At 32.7% G+C, this 18,309-nt stretch overlaps 1 protein-coding gene across 7 annotated transcripts in view; it reads right to left on the bottom strand.

Annotated features, from left to right (window-relative positions):
* The window catches only part of LOC114338523 (titin), a 751,244-nt gene that overhangs the window by 584,512 nt on the left and 148,423 nt on the right, over positions 1 to 18,309 (bottom strand). For all 7 annotated transcript variants that reach the window (XM_050662823.1, XM_050662825.1, XM_050662826.1 and 4 more), the window contains one exon: positions 2,483 to 2,753. In XM_050662823.1, the coding sequence (XP_050518780.1) occupies positions 2,483 to 2,753 (271 nt within the window). The remainder of the gene's footprint in view (positions 1 to 2,482; positions 2,754 to 18,309) is intronic.

The raw sequence follows: 18,309 nt of genomic DNA, 5'->3' as shown, positions 1-18,309 counted from the left end.
GAAATGGAACAGTCCATTTATCATTAGGTACTCCCGTTAAAGGGGAGGCCGGATACTCGTACAAACCTTCTTAAAGTTGTTAATAAATTATTGTTTTCAAAATATTCACAAATTGTATTTTTAAACATCTTATTTATTTTGAATAATAATTAAATTCACTGTCAAATGTCATTTATATTTTATTAATGCCTACCTAATTTAAAATTTAGTTTGACATTCGCGAAGTGTCAAACTCTAATGTTAATAACCTATGCTTTGCTTCAGATTAAAACTAGCCTACTTACTAGCAACGATTTCAGTTGACGTTTAGTGTGTCTGCAGAAAATAAATATTTGAAGAATGATTGTGACGTCAGATTTTAGACTTTGAGGTCGGTTATCTCTAAGATGGTTAGATAGATATATCGAAATGTCGTTTTCAGATTTGGATTCAGAAGACAAAATTACATGAGAATCCATCGGTAAATCGGCTCTAAGTATTGCAGGAGCGGCGACGCACGAACGAACAGACTTTGCGAATTTATAACCGAAAAGTTTTCATTGATAAATATCTTCTTGTTGTTGATAATGTATTATCATGTATGATAGCAAACAGTTCTTGATAATGTATTAATGAAATGAAAAATACGCGCTAAGATGTTTGTTTTTTGCACAAAAACGGTGCATCATATGAAAATTTATTTTCAAGAGAGATTTTTTATCATAAATTAACCGTGAAATTTAAAAATAATTTTTATTTGAAATATCTCAGTGGCGTACTATTTTTTTTTTCTTTAAAAAAATTCAGACCATTACCCGTATGCGCGTCAATGATTAATACAAAGTTGTTATTTGTATGTAAAAAAAATGCGCAATAACTACCTCTTAGAACCCACCAAATATTTCATTTTCATAGCTCAACCGATTTTAGAGCAAAAATAAATTGGTAGTTTGAAAAAAAAATTCAACACCCCGTATCTCGGAAACGAAGCATTTGCGGACATATGTTTATAGGGCAAACTGCCATTATTTTTATGTAGAATTGCCCTTTAAAGTTTGTCATACTTACATAGAAACACCCTGTATACAGTGTGCGCATTAAGTATAAAAACAAAGATATCTGTAAAACTCCGTATGATATAGTAACAAAATGTTGGTTATGTAAAGATGGACCAGCGATTTAAAATTTTATATTTTCGACGTTGCCAAATGTACAGTTTCTAAGATATACATATAATATACCTGCGTATTTTAAAAATAGTACCTCTCGTATATTTTACAATCTTCTCTTACAGTTCTTTTTTTATTTTTTAATTAATATTGTTGTATAAACAGACAGTGCCTAAAAAAATTAAAGCTGGTGTTTAATATCAGGACCACCTTCTCTTTGTAAACGGAAATCCATTCTGAATAAAAATTTATCTGACTTTTCCAATAGTTTTCGGAGAAATTAGTGCAATCTCTTCTGTGATTATGTCTTTCAGTTCATGGATAGTCTGTCGTCTATTTATATACATACACTTTTCTTTTTAAATAACTCCATAAAAATAATCTGGAGGTGTCAAATCTGGGGATCTTGCTGGCCAATCCTTCGCTCTTATTCGCAAATTCCATTATAGATAATCAGGAAATCGAGAAAAGGATCCATGATATCGTCGGCCTCATGTGAAAAGTGACTAAGTCCCAAAATATGCAAAAATTAGATTTTTGCGCCATCTGATTAATATTTACGGTACGCATGCATAGCAAGACAAAAAAGTTCAAAAAAGTCAATAGACGTCGCTAGAACCACAAAAAAGAATTCTAGCCAACCTCACGGCGTTGGGTGAATCACATGAAACTTGCCAAAGTCCATCATTGTCATTGAGGTTAGATGTACTTTTGCTGCGCTGTTGTGTTACGCATGTTTCTTCGTGATTTTCGTTATTAAATGTGCCTAACTCCAAAATGTTTCCTTATTTCAAAAATGAAAGTTGCCTAACTCCAGTTTTAAAGTAATAATATTTTAAAAATAGATCTATCTTTATGAGAAGGCTGACGGACACTATTCTAAAGCGCTGGTTTCCTCGAAAGCGGTGCCGACAAACTGCGACCGTAACACTGCGATGAATGACGTCATACAAAACTGTACAATGCAAAATAATAGCGTTGGTTTCCAAGGATGCGTTGGAAGCCACCGCTTGCTGAGATTGCACATTCCATTGCCGCAGTGAAGAACCTTGAATTTTTCACCGTAATCTGACGTAATTCATCGCAGTACTACGGTCGCAGTTTGTCCGTGCCGTTTTCGATGAAACCAGCGCTTAAGTAACTGTGTCAAATAAGATAACGTTTCAAGTCAAAATCATTCTTTAAATCAGTTTTTTTCGTCTCCCGTAAAATTTGTTAATTTGGACTTAGGCACTTTTCATATGAGGCCGACGATATGGGTTATTATATCAATAAAAACGATAAATTTGGCAGAAAACAGAATTTCTGTGGCCTAAATAAACATGTTCACTTACCTCAGGCACCGGCGGCGGAAACTCCATCTCTTTTCTCAAAGTGTCCGGCGAAATATGGTCGCTTAACGAAGAAGTCGAAGTGGAAATAGAAGTTGTGAAGACTAAGCAATCCTGTTGAGCGCTTTGAATCGCAGAGTCTAGCTCCTCTGCCAAGGCAGTGATTTCGAATAGGCGTTCGGAAATCGCTTCGACTGCTATTTCATTCTTTGCTACAGAGTCGCTAACGTCTTGCAGTTCCTCTTCGGTTGTCGAAGATGGTGAACACAGCAATCTGAAAGTATTATTGTTTTAAATTGAAGATAATAATTCATGTTTATATGATATACTAAATTTTTAATACATTTCAAAGAAAAGTGGAAAAAGAAACAGAAAAAATAAAAAAAACTAACCGAGACGGAAAATCTGAACAGTGAAAAAGCTTAGAATGATCACACAGGATCAACAGCTAGTACAACTTTGGTTTTTTATCCTAGCGCAGATGAGTGTATTGGAGTACTTGTGATACTGCAATACTACTAGACTTTGGTAGTATACTGAGCGGGGTCTTTTAGCAGAGTCCTAAGTTTATGGGTTCTCAACAACTCTTTAAGTAGTTGCGAGACACCTGCGAGTGTACCTACAGGGTGGGGCATTAGTGTGACAAAGTCCAATTACTCGTTTGTCCTAAGAGATACGAAATAAATAATTTAGATAAAAGTTGGGGTATAGATAGGACCATAATTTAAAAATATTTTCAAATATACAGGGCCACCCGTATTGACAGGGTGACAAACTTATGTTTTTTTAAATAGAACACCCTATATATTTTTATAGTTTTGGATATTCTCATCGATGCCCTCTTTCATAAAATGTAGGGTTTTGTTATATTATACGAGGTAGTTTAAAAGATAATTACGTTTTTTTGTTAATTTCGTAGCAACATTCACACCCTGTAGAATTGTAGCGATTTGATATCAAAATTTCGATTTATGTGCAAACGATTTTTAATATATTCTATTATTGTTAAACATTAAACTCGGAATGAGTATTTTCGGAGTTTTCTCAAATGGAACACCGTGTATTTTAGTATTGTAATGAGATGATATTTTATGGTACTTTTTTATTTCTTAAGCATTCCCTGTACCTAAGTGCTTTAGTTTGTGAGTTATTCGTGATTCTTAAAGCCAAACATTAATTGCAACAAAAATTACGAAATGTAAAAGTCCAGATTAATCTAGACTGCTCCTTAGTTTATTAATATTGGATGACATATCACAATACCTACGTTGTTAAGCTTGTTGGTGCGTAAAATATGAATAAAAATATAAAATATTCTACCTAGTTGGCTATTACACTAAATTTGCTTAAACATTATACTATTTTTATAGTTCCAGTAGCTTTATAACCCTAATACGAATTTTTTCAATGAGGAACTGATTAATATAGTTTTTGTACTAGGAGAGTATAACGAAAATGTGCTACTAGCAATAAGAATTTATCATCAGCAATTCCTTGTTAGACTACAACCAAGAAGAGAAACTTTTGAAAGTATACTAAAACGGTTTCAACAGACTAGACACTTAGATTATGAGAACGGTCGTACTAACATGCAGATCCTCAGTGACACTAAGGGTTACATGATTTACTTCATTTGATTTATTTACAATAGTTTTTGTTCGATCAGTTTTTTCTCGTAATCTAAGTGGCCAGTCCGTTGAAACCGTTCTAGTAAACTTTAAAGTTTCACTTCTTGGTTGTCGTCTATTAGGGAATTGCTGAAGATAAATTCTTATTGCTAGTAGCACATAATAATCAAAACTATAATAATCAGTTCCTCATTAGAAAAATTCATATTAGTAATGTCAAAAAAGCAACTGGAACTATAAAACTAGTATAAAAAAAAGAATGTGTGTGTACTTTGTACGCACGTAAGAAGTTATGTTTCTATTGTATGATTTCAGCGAAATAAAATACTTTTAACGGTTTATTTTTGTTTTATTAATTATTAAACTGATTTTAATAGTTACTTACCACTTTCCAAAAATCAAAAAATAAAAAAGTGGCAGCAATAATTGTCCGCATTTGAACCCGGGACCTCTCGATCCGTAGTCGAATGCTGTACCAATGAGGCTACGTAGGCATTGTTTCGACGGTTTCTCGGACATTATGACAAACCACGGTAACAAATAGACGAAGTGAATTATTAAATAAAAATGTTTTAATAATACGTATTACCTTACTCCCGAGGAAGACAAATCCAAAGACACAAAAATTTTAATAAATATATTTACTAAAAACACTAATATATTTTTTCCACACCTTTTTTGGACTGATACATGTAACTTAAAAGATTTAGCAACGAACAACATACTGTCTCTGTGTGCATGCGCGCAGAATAATAAAAATTCACTCTCTATCGCGCCTAAAGAAGTATAACTTCAATAACAAATGTTTAAGCAAAAATAGCGTCATAGCCAACTAGGTAGACTATCGTATGTTTTTATTAATATTTTACGCAATAACAAGCTTATCTAGGTACGTAGGTATCTGATATGTCATCCAATATTAATAAATTAATGATCAGTCTAGATTAAACTGTATTTTTTTTTGAAAAATTATTTTTGATTGAATATTTTCACGGCCACCTAATAAAATTTCACGTAATTTTTGTTGCAATTAATGTTTGTCTTAAAGAATCACGAATAACTCACAAACTAAATCACTTAGGTATAGGTAATACTTAAGAAATAAAAAAGTACGACAAAATATCATCTCATTACAGTACTAAAATACAGGGTGTGCCATTAACTCCGAAAATACTAATTCCGAGTTTCGACCAACCCTGTATACTAAAATATACATTTCGCTATAGTAATAATGTTCAAGAATAGTAGAATATATTAAAAATCGTTTGAACATAAATCGAAATTTTGATGCCAAATTACTACAATTCTACAGGGTGTTAATTTTGCTACAGAATTAACAAAAAAACGTAATTATCTTTTAAACTACCTCGTATAATATTGGAAAACCCTATATTTTATGAAAGAAGGCATCGAGGAGAATCCAAAAATCTAAAAATATATACGGTGTTTCATTTAAAAAAACAAAAGTTTGTGTTACTTTGTCAATATGGGTACCCCTAAAAATTTTAAAATATTTTTAAATTATGATCCTACTTGTACCCCAACTTTTACCTCAATAACTTTTTTTCGTATCTCATATGACAAACGAGTAACTGGACTTTGTCACACTAATGCCCCACCCTGTATGTGTTTGTAGGTCACAGTATGTTTATGGTTGAAAAAAATTTGATGGTGGTGTTATTATCCTACGAATATTAAATTCTGACTATTTTGTGTGATATTTTGTGTTATACTTGTGTAATCTGTAGTATTGTAGTGGTGATTGGGTATCGTCAGTTTTGTAACATAGATTTTTGTTTGTGTATTGTGTGTTGCATATATATTGGGTATGAGATTGTAGGTGATTTTTGTCCGACTTCCTTTACACCTCTAATGTTGAGATATTCTTGTTGTTGATTTCTTCTTTTATCTTTTAGTATTGACAACCAAAGCTTTGCTACATTCTGATGATGTGTTTGCTACACATTTTTCTTCGTTACGAGAATTTTGGCTGCTTCTTTGACTTCTTTACTTTTCATGTCTGTTTCTTTCATAATAGTGTGAAAGATCATCAAATCATCAGAACAGCGTGCGTCTTTCCATTGTACTCAGTGTAACGTGTGAAAGATGTATCGATAATCAAGGAAGAAACAAACGTGAAAAAGAGATAAGTCAAAAAAACAGGCTTCATCCTACTCAACGAAGAAAAATGTAGCAACAGAATGTAGCAGACTTAGCTTGCCAATACTAAAAAAAGCACTCAAAAACAAGAATATACCAACAATCAACAATAGTGGAGTAAAGGTAGTTTGAGAAAAATCAACTACAACGTAATACATATGCAACAAAAAACACAAACGCAAATCTATGTTACAAAATTTGCGTTACACAAAATCAACTCCGATACATATAGCACAAACAAATAACACAAAATAACACACAAAAACAGTCAGAATTTGATATACAGAGTGGCCCAAAAGTCTGGAAACGGCTAATTATCTCGTAAATTGCTAGTCATAATTGTAGAAAATATATATAATGTTCTTGAACTCTTAAGTGGAGCATAGAGCTTCAGTGAAAACGCGCCATCGGGTTCTATTTTGCGCTAGGGCCTTCACCTCATTCCAAGACTTTCCTTGACTTCGTATCTCGTCCATGATGGATCTTCTCCAAGTTTGTGCTGGGCGACCTCTTTTTCTATTTCCTTGGGGATTCCACTCTAGGGCAGTTTTTGCAATACTGGAACTATCTTTTCGGAGTGTGTGACCTATCCACCCCCACTTTCTGGATTTTATTTCATTTTCTACCCTATTTTGTTGGGTCAGGTGTAGCAGATCTTCGTTTCTGATGGTGTTTGGCCAGAAAATACGCACAATTCTTCGTAGACATTTGTTAACAAAGACCTGCAATTTGTCTGTAAGGGATTTTGTCACTTTCCAGGTTTCACATCCATAGAGTAGAACAGATAAAACATTTGACTGGAATATTCGGATCTTTGTCCTTGTAGTATATTCCCCAGACCTCCAAACAGGGTTAAGCATGCTGAATGCTTGTTGAGCTTTTCGTATCCTCATACGAATAGCGTTTTCTGTACCTCCGCTTTCTGTTATGACACTTCCAAGGTACGTGAAGTTTTCCACATTTTCAATCTGCATGTTGTCAATATTAAATAGCGTGTTGTTCCTTACGTTTATTCTCATGGATTTGGTTTTACTAATATTGATTTTTAAACCTATTTTATTGGCCTCAGTGGATAGTGTTTCCAATTGGTCGGCCACATCCTGGAACCTTTGTCCTAACAGGCAGATATCGTCGGCGTATTCCAGATCACTTAGGCGTGTGGTTAACGTCCATCGTATCCCTTTTGTGTCGAAGTCTAGTTTGGAGAGAACATAGTCTAGAGCTATGTTAAACAGAAACGGGGAAAGCACACATCCCTGTCTGACTCCAGTAAGTACGTCAAATTCGTCACTGTTGATCCCATTGTGTCTCACGCTGCACGTCGCCTCAGTGTACAGCGACTTTATAATCGAAATTATTTTATGTGGAATGTTTCTTAGCTCTAAAATTTTCCATATAGCAGCATGAGATAGGCTGTCAAAGGCACGTTCGAAATCAACAAAAACCATGGATAGAGGTGTGTTCCATTCAACCGATTGTTCCATTATTACCCTCACAGTATTAATGTCATCTATGCAGGAAGATTCTGGCCTAAAACCTGCTTGATTTGCTCCAAATTCAACCTTGTTTGTTAATCTTTTATGTACGATGGTCGTAAAAATTTTATTTATGACGGTAATCAAGGTTATTCCTCTCCAATTTTTGCACAGTGTGAGGTTGCCCTTTTTTGGAAGCTTAATAATGTTACCTTTTTTCCAGCCCGCTGGAATGCGGTTTGTTTCCCACACCTGTCGGACTATGGGGAGCAAAAGTTCAGCGGTTAGATGCGGGTCAGTTTTAAGTAGTTCGGCAGCAATGTTATCGATTAGAAAATTTGAGTAGAAAATTTGAGGTACACCAATTTTCGGATACAAAGATTCCATATTTGATATTTGCAATGTTGCCAGATTTTCCGTTTCTCTTATATTATTAGTAACTTTGGTTTTTCAAATTCATCACCCTGTATATTCAGTCATTATATTGGAATCTCCTATTCAATACGAGTTCAAACATATGTAACACTTATGATTTTATGTAGTCTGGAAGGTCTTAAATACATAAAACAGTGCAAAATACATATGTAGATTTTAATTTAAATATTTAAATGTAGAATGCTGCGATTTTGACATTTGTTCACCATTTACATTATTAACTAAAACTGACAGTAGTTGTATTTTGAAAAAAGTTCTGCAAGATAAGGCAACGAATTATCGATAAATCTCGAATAATGTCTAGACAATCATGGAGAAATGTGGTAGACGCATTCTACCATCGATTAGGGTACTGACAACTCACAAATGGAGCACATTTTGAACACTTAATAAAGTAACCATTATGTTAAAAATTTTTGTAATCTATCAATTGTTACGTTTTAATGTAGTTGAAAATAGTTAGTATTAAAAAATTTATTGAGACAATTAGGCGTTGCCAGACTTCTGTTTTATGTATTTAAGACCTTAAAAAATGTTGTAATCTATCAATTGTTACGTTTTAATGTAGTTGAAAATAGTTAGCACTAAAAAAATTATTGAGACAATTAGGCGTTGCCAGACTTCTGTTTTATGTATTTAAGACCTTCCAGACTACATAAAATCATAAGTGTTACATATGGTTGAACTCGTATTGAATAGGAGATTCCAATAATAACTGATATACAGGGTGATAAATTTGAAAAACCAAAGTTACTAATAATATAAGAAAAACGGCAAATCTGGCAACATTGGAAATATCAAATATGGAATCTCCGTATCCGAAAATAGGTGTACCTCAAATTTTGTACAATTATGACTAGCAATTTACGAGATAATTGGCAGTTTGCAGACTTTTGGGCCACTCTGTATATTCCAATGTATATTCCTATTATACAGGGTGTCCCGAAAAGATTGGTCATAAATTATACCACAGATTCTGGGGTCAAAAATAGGTTGATTAAACCTCACTTACCTATATACAATAGTGCACACAAAAAAAATTACAGGCCTTTAAAGTTACAAAATGAAAATCGATTTTTTTTAATATATCGAAAACTTCTAGAGGTTTTTTATTAAAAATGGACATGAGGAATCTTTATGGTAGCAGCATCTTAAAAAAAAATTATAGTAAAATTTGTGTACCCCATAAAAATTTTATGGGGGTTTTGTTCCCTTAAACCCCCCAAACTTTTATGTACGTTCCATTTAAATTATTATTGTGGCACCATTAGTTAAACACAATATTTTTAAAACTTTTTTGCCTCTTAGTACTTTTTTCATAAGGCAGTGTTTATCGAGATATTTTGAATATTTGTCGAATCCACCACCTATTTGTATATGGTTAAGTATGATTATAGACACCTGTTAATAATCTGAAAATTTATTTATAACTTAAATTTTTTGGTATATTTTGAAAAAGAAGCCACATCTCGATAAAAGTTGACTTATCAAAAAAAGACTAAGAGACAAAAAAGTTCTAAAAACACTGTGTTTAACTAATGGTACCACAATAATAGTTTAATTGGAACGTACACAAACATTTGGGGGGTTTAAAGGAACAAAACCCCCATAAATTTTTTATGTAAATATAGTAAAAAAGTAGCCGCATCTCGATAAAAATTGGCTTATCGAAAAAATACTAAGAGGCAAAAAAGTTTTAAAAACGTTGTGTTCAACTAATGGTACCACAATAATGAATTAATTGGAACGTACACAAAAGTTTGGGGGGGTTCAAGGGAACAAAATCCCCATAATTTTTTTATGGGGTGGAAAAATTTCACTATAATTTGGTTTTAAGGTGGGCCTGTCATAAGAATGATACATGCCCGTTTTCAATAAAAAATCTTTGAGAGTTTTCGACATATTGAAAAAAATCGATTTTCATTTTGTAACTTCAAAGGGCTGTAACTTTTTTTATGATCACATTTGTACTAAGGTAAATTAAGTTCTACCGAACTATTTTTGACTCCAGAATGTGTGGTATAATTTATGACCATTCTTTTCGGGACACCCTGTATAGAGCAGCGATACTCAACCTTTTTCTTTCCTGGGCCACATAGTAGCTATTGCCACAGCTTGCGGGCCGCAATCAAGATGAAGTAGATACAGGGTGTTTTATTGGGAAACGGAAATACTTGAATGGTGAATAGAGGTAAATGAGGCGGTTCTAGACATAATAAATTTATTGCTCGACCGACTTTATAACAGAGTTATAGGGTGTTTTATCGATTTTGCCCATTTTTTTCTGGACCCATAACTTTAGAACCACCTTGTATATTTTTTTGGTACACATATGTCACATTTAGAACCCAAACCACCCAACTACTAATCACAAGGAAAATCCAGGTCCGGATTAAACAAAATTATAAATTTATTGTGACCTGGAAACAACATCCTGTACTTATATTGAAATTTTAAAAACTCGTTTGCACATTTGAGAAGAGCTTTAATGGAGCTTCCATTTTTTGCGCAGACAATTCAATGACTCTAATTTTGAAATTATGTCGAAATTCTTAAGAACTCGGAACTTTCAAAACAAAAATTTCGACATAGTTTCAAAATTAATGTCATTAAATTGCCTGCGCAAAAAATTGAAGCGAGCAATTAAACTTAGTTTTTGTGCTCTTTTCAAACTTGCAGACGAATTTTGACAATTTGAATATACAGGGTGTTGTTTTAAGGTCACAATTATTTTAAATTAATTTTGTTAATCCGGACCTGAATTTTTCTTATGATTAATAAATGGGTCGTTGCAATGTAGTAAATAAATAAGTATTGATTATTTTTAAAATGAGTACCTATTTGTTCATTAACTTTAATAATTTATTATTAAAAGTTAATAATATAGTCGGTTCGCTAAACTCAGACACAACTAGCTAGTGATTTTAGTAAGTAATTTTGGCCAAAAACAAAAAGATTTCCTACTAAAATCACTAGCCAGTTGTGTCTGAGTTTAGCGAACCGACTATACCTTGCTTTTTAATCAGATTTCTTAAAAATTTCAATATAATTTAAAATTAAAGTCATTAAATTGACTGCCTTACTCCCAAACACGCCTCAAACGCATCGGCACACTATCAAATAATTTGAAGAAACACGTGAAATTTGACAAATAGTTTGATCACAGGGCCCTTTAGTTAGACTTCGGGCTGCATAAAAAAGGAAAAGGGCCGTATGCGGCCCGCGGGCCGCAGGTTGAGTATCACTGATATAGAGTAATAACCACCCTCAGATTTTTTTCAACCGTACATGCTTTGACCTACAAGATCGCGGCCAAGTATGTCAATTTTGAAAAGACATAACCTAATAAAACTTGGTTATACGTTTTTCCAGAATTGTTTAAAATTTTAATCATTAGTTATTTAAAAATCTAATGTGAGTTACACCAATAACAGTGGCTTAATCCCATGTAAACATAATATTTAAATTAGACATGTCACAAGCAATTTCAGAATCATAAAATAAATTAATAAATGATATAAAATATATAATAAATGGTCATATTATTATCACAGGCGACACTAATAATGTGCCAGGAAAATAAATAATTTGATCATGTCATTTTTATTGGGAAAACAGTTAATCAAATTATAATAGCCATAGCTTCCATTCAGAAAATACACATTATTTGGGTTGCATCCATATCAAATTTGCTGACATTAGTTAGTTATAATTACATTATTTACTTTCTGTCCTGTCCGGACCTTATTATAACATAGCATAGAGTAACTCATTTTCTCGATGAAAATAACTTCACCGATTGTTTCTAGTTGACTAATTACTAGACTTTAATTGTCTGGAGAATATCGTTGTTTATACATAGATAAATTTATACGAGCAGTTTATATATTAGGTGTCTTAATCAGCTTGAAATATACACCCTATCTTCATGCATGATCTTAATTAATAAAAAAATTATCTAACAATAAAACACTGAAAACGTTTGTTTTCTATAGTTACACAAAATTTATTATATATAACTACATATTAAACCCCCTCTGTGGCGCAGTGGTAAGAGCGCCTACCTTTGAAACGAAAGGTCGGGAGTTCGAATCCTACCAGGGGCAGAAATTTTTCATTTATTATAAATTAATAAATGGAAAATAGTTTCTGTCCTTGTGGGATCGGTACTCACCGGAGGGACCGCAGACGTTCGGAAACAATTAGCGTCTCTTTGCAAAGACAATGACGTCGACTTTACAAAGTAACAAGACACTTACTCAACACACACACTACACATTATTACTCCACTGACTTAGTGATAAGTTATACAATTACGTGGCTAAAGGTTCTAGTTCTAAACCAAAGCCAGAATCAGAGAAAAAAAAACTACATATTATGTGACTACAGCTGTTTCGGCAGAGTACCTTTCTCAAGTGATTTAGTTTACTATGTGTTTGCCTTTTTAAAGTCTTTAACTGAAAAGGTTGATCAATTAACAAAATTTTAAACCAAAAACTCCATATATAGCCCAGTAAATGAACGGGAAATACGGCGATACCGTGTAATTTTCAGGGGCAACTCCGAATTGCATGAAAATTTGGATTTAGGTTCTAAGTGCCCTCCACTTCAAAGTTGAAATTGTGCCGTTGGTTGCTTTTACTTGGGAGGTGACAGTCACCCCTTCTCGGGGGTGAAAAAACATATGTTCAAGATAAGACCGGAAATGGATAAATTGACTAATGTTAAGCAACTTTTGTTCTATAGAGTTTTTTATGTAAGTCAACACTTTTCGAGTTATTTGCGATTGAAATGTTGATTTTTCGACAAAAAAAAACTACGTTTTTAGCCGGTTTTTCGCAAGTAACTCAAAAAGTAAATATTTGATCAAAAAAAATATACTTAGCTAAAGTATAGCCTATAAAAAACCGAAAAAAATGGTGTATCAGTAAAGTCTATCAATCGAGTAAAAACAAAGTTGTAGCTCATGAAAAATACGTTCTTATTCGTCTAATTCCAAATCGAATATTTTAAGGTGAAATCACTGAAAAATTAAGCACTTCTCGGGAAAAACCCATTCAAACTTTTTTAAAGTGTTTATAAAAGGCTTTATTTTAATTGTTTATAAAAGTTTCTAGCATTAAAAATATGCGAGTTCCGCTCAAAATAAAGTTGGCCCTCTTTTTTTTTGGTAAAAAAATCATGAAAATTTCCCCGTGTTTAGCTCCCCAAATGAAATTAATCGCTATCGCTTTACAAACAATTTACTTACCTATCTATTTCTTATATGATCTATCGGTCTCACCGGTTTAAAGTTCTTATTTTTGAAAGGGTTATAGTTGAAAAAGCTAGAACGGGTCACTAATCACGAGTGTATGCAAATTTTAAACAGCTATATCTTAACCAATTTTTGTCTTACGGAAAAACAAAATGAAACTAAGCATATTTATAATAGCAAAACCTACATTTTTTTACTTTTTAAGATTTTTCTTATCACTAATACTTTTTAAGTTATTTTGAAAAAAGGAAATTTTTCAAACATTTTTAGAAAATTTTTTTACTATAAAACCAATTTTTTTTAAAAACAAGCACTTCAAACCGATCAAACTTACAGATCATATAAAAAATACACATACAGTTAAAATAGATGGTAAAGCGGTAACGATTAATTTTATTTAGGATACTAAATAGAGGGAGGTTTTCACGATTTTTTTTTACCAAAAAAAGGGACCAACTTTTTTTTTTAGTGTAACTCGTTTATTTTTGATGCTAGAAACTTTTGTAGCAAACCAATAAAAAGCTTTTTTTAGATACTTTAAAAATGTTAATAAGCTTTTCCCGAAAAGTGCTTAATTTTTCGGTGATTTCGCGTTGAATTATTCGATTTGGAATTAGACGAATAAGAACGTATTTTTCATGACCTACAACTTTGCTTTTACTCAATTTATAAACTTTACTGATACAAAATTTTTTTCGTTTTTTTATGGGCTACACTTTTGCTAAGAATATTTTTTTCGACAAAATATTTACTTTTTGAGTTATTTGCGAAAAACGGTCTGAAAACGTAGTATTTTTGTAGAAAAATCAACATTTTCAATCGCGAATAACTCAAAAAGTATTGACCTACGTAAAATAGAACGAAAGTTGCTTATAATCTGTCAATTTATCCATTTCCGAGCTTATTTTAAACATGTGTTTTTCACCCCTCGAGAAGGGGTGACTGTCACCCCCAAATAAAAGCAACCAACGGCGCAAATTCAACTTTGGAGTGGAGGGTAAGTAGCACCTAAATCCAAATTTTCATGCAATTCGGAGTTGCTCCTGAAAATTACACTCCAAAACGGTCATTTACTGGGCTAATAAGAAAGCCCTGAAATTAGTCTATCCACGACCACAGAAAGAACCCAGTACCTTCTGCGCTATCACATATACTGGCAAGATAACAACAAAAATAGCCAGATACATAAAAAAAAGGAATAACACTAACTTTAAGAACTAACAACAACTTAAGCAAATATATTAAGAACAATAAGAGCCGAAAGAGAAAGCAACTACAGAGTGGTGTTTACAAACTAACTTGTGGTGACTGACAAGCAGAACACAAAAGGGCTTTCAACAATAGAAAGACAGACACTTCTACATACGCACTTCACCTTCTAAATCATAATCATTCTTTTAATGAAGAGCTGCAAATCCTGCATATCCAAAATAAAGGCCTTAAGCTATCTTTTTTAGAATCTATGGAAATTAATAAACTGAAAAATACAGATATAATTCTGAATGACCAACTCGAGACAAATAACCCCCTCAACCTCTTCAGTTGAAGACTTTAACAAGGGAAACACATAGTAAACTAAATCACTTGAGAAAGGCAGTCTGCCGAAACAGCTGTAGTCACATAGTTATAATAAATTTTGTGGAAGTATAGAAAACAAACGTTTTCAGTGTTTTATTGTTAGATAAAATGAACTTCCATCAAGTAACGGTCGAATTCATCAATTAAAAAACTATCTATCACTGACAATTTCTTTCTAGCCACACAACCAGATGCAATGGTGATGGGGCAGAATCCTGGAGTCGAAAACAAGAGAGATAAAAAAAACTATGTGGCACCTCAAAAGGAATGGGGAGACAAGATAAGAGGAGTGGAAGGCAAGCAATAGATGATTGGCGCAAAAGAGGAAATGATTGATAAAGACTGACTACGAGAGATAACATCACGGCTGATATATGCGTCGTAAACATAGACTATCTTTACAACAAATGCAGCTAGTCTATTGATTTTCGGACGAAGGATATTAAGAATAATATGTCGTGTAATATTTGACAACGACCAGAATCTGGAGGAGGTATAATTTTGGGCTCTATGAGTATTGTACAAAAATAGTAGATGAGATGGATGTAACCTCCTTCATACAAATACCTAGGTATACTAAGATGGATAATAGCGGGTAAAAAATGAACACACCAAGGCAGGTGGATATAATAAAGTAGACGAGAACGTTAAGAAGATTAGATTGACAAATTGGCAATGGTTAGCAATGGACTAGAACAACTGGTGGAACAGGCTAGGGAAGGATGAGGCTCAACTATCAACCATGTGAAGATAATATCTGAATAAAAGATAAGACTTATTTTCTGACAAGTGCTTTATTATAGGATAAAAGAAATCTAAAAGATTTGGTGGAGAAAATCTACAGACAGAAGAAACTGGTTTATTGATAAAAGAAACATCCACTATAGTTGTCAAATATGTAAAAAATGATAAGTATTGAGCATAAGTGTATGTTGAAGGTTGCAAACAGAAAAGGCACACCTGGTAGCTACAGATTGTTCCGATCAAATACTTGTCGTATTTCTCTCCTATTAAAAACTCTTGACATTGCAAGATCTTTTAACTTTTTGTAACATGAGAATAATTTCGAATTTTTATATATAATCTTTAAACCTTCTACCCTCTCGGTTGTAGGTATTAACGTGTGCTCTGTTAACAGTGCACAAATCTCTTCCATTGCTTCCTGTCCTGTGCCATAGCCTTTGCTTCGTTTCATGATATTCCCTTTTTGTCAAGAATCCTTGCCACCACTTCGTTCCATGTCTCTCTTGGTCTTCCCCTACTTCTTTTCCCATGCACCTTCGTTTCCCATATCTCTTTAACTAGTACTTCTTTCTGTAGTCATTGTAAATGCCCCCACCAACTTAATTGTCTTTTTTTAACATACTCCATCATTGTCTCGATTTTCAGTTCTTCTCTTATGTAGGTATTCCTTACCCTATCCCTTCTAGTGACTCCTTGAGCTCTGCGTAGATACCTCATTTCTGCTTCCTGTATCTTAGTTTTCTGTTGTCTATTTAGTACCCAGGATTCACATTCGAATTTTTAAGGTACCTATATAAGGAATCTTTTAAGGAATATTTTAACTTCTAGCGAAGATATTATCAATTCTCTTACAGCTCTCAAATGTGCACCAGGTTTTGGTAAATCCCTAAACACCGGGAACACATTTAACTTTATATAGAACCTATTGTAAAAAACTAGTATAGGCACTAGTAAACGGTTTCCTGTTATAAGGTTCTAGCGCAGAGGTCGACGATTAATAATTAATAAATTAAGATTCGTTAATTATTAACAAATCTACACTTTACGTCAAAACTTATTAAACCTGCATCAAAACTAATACGACTGTGGAAACTACTCATGCATTGCATAAAAGTAGCAATAAAATCAACATTGACAATATAAGCGTTACATATACTTATATTATACATATAGACCAGTAGGGATCTGTGAAAAAAACTTCTATTTTTGAATGTGAGAGGTGGCAGTCGGATTTTTGCAGATAAAGTTAGGTGATACCTTCAGTAATAATAATTGACTTATGCTCCTTCTCAAATATGCCCCGAACATTAAAAAAAATTAAAATATTTAAAAATTTCGAAAAACGTCGATTTTTTTCTGCTTTCTTTGCTTATAACTTTAAAACGATCCGTTTTGGAACAAAGTCTTAACGAAATAAAATAAAGATAATTAAATTTTGTATGATATACGACTGGTCAAAAATGTCTTAACGTATTACTTTTTCTGCAATGTAGCAATAAATACAAAATAAGGGGGCAAAATACGCCTGTTGTTATTCAATGCTTTTAACCACTTTGGTGGCACTTAGGACCTTAGTAATTCATTTAGGAAATTCTTTGTAATATACTTAAACCGTGTACCAAATTTCATTAAAATCGATCTTATAGATTTTGCATAATAAATTTGCAATCTAAATATTTTTAAAAAAGTTCAAATTTTTTAAAATCTTTCTGAACAAAAAGTAGACCATTTAGAAGTTGGCTAATTTTTATACGTATAAAGAGGTACTCTGCCTATCTAATACACTTTACAGAATTAAAATCGGATTATTAAAGGGGCCCCAGCAATGTTTATAACTTATAAACAATTTTTTGGCTTATAAACAAATAGCTATGTTTAATAATAAAAAAATTAATTTTTAACAATGCAAATAATTAAAACCGGTATAATTTGACTTAAACTTTCAAATGCTGTCAGCAGAATTGCTATTTTATTTTTTAATCAAGTTATTCGCGTTCAAAAATTGCAATTTTTCGATTTTTTTAAAGTTTATCTAGAAAACTATGCATCCTACGAAAAAACTTGTAAGAACATTTTTTGCTTAGAATTACCCAAGAAATACAAAAAAATATTTAATTTTGCGAAAAATCGATGTTATGTAATTCCTCAAGTTCTTTGTTTATAACAATCTTATCGACATCCGGATCAACTGTTACCCAAAAAATCGTGATCTACGGGTCAAAAAATACATAAAAATCTTGGGTAAGTCCATCTAAATAAAGGAGCCCGTAGCACCCCCTCCTGGCCACAGCATTAATTTGTTTATAAGCCAAGAAATTGTTTATAACTTTAAAACATTGCTGAGGCTGCTTAGATAATCCCATTTCAATTCTGTAAAGTGCGTTAGATAGGGGGAGTGCTTCTTTATATGTAAAAAAATTTACAAATCTTTGTATGTTCTAGTTTTTGTTGTGCAAGATTTTAAAAAATTATAATTTTTTGAAAAAAGTTCAGATTGCAAAATTATTATTCAAAAGCTAGTAAGTCAATTTTAATGAAATTTGGTGTACGATT

Source organism: Diabrotica virgifera, chromosome 9 (genome assembly GCF_917563875.1).
Source record: "Diabrotica virgifera virgifera chromosome 9, PGI_DIABVI_V3a".
Lineage (NCBI taxonomy): Eukaryota > Metazoa > Arthropoda > Insecta > Coleoptera > Chrysomelidae > Diabrotica > Diabrotica virgifera.
Note: the sequence above shows the minus strand (reverse complement) of the source record. Positions and strands in the feature narration are given on the sequence as shown.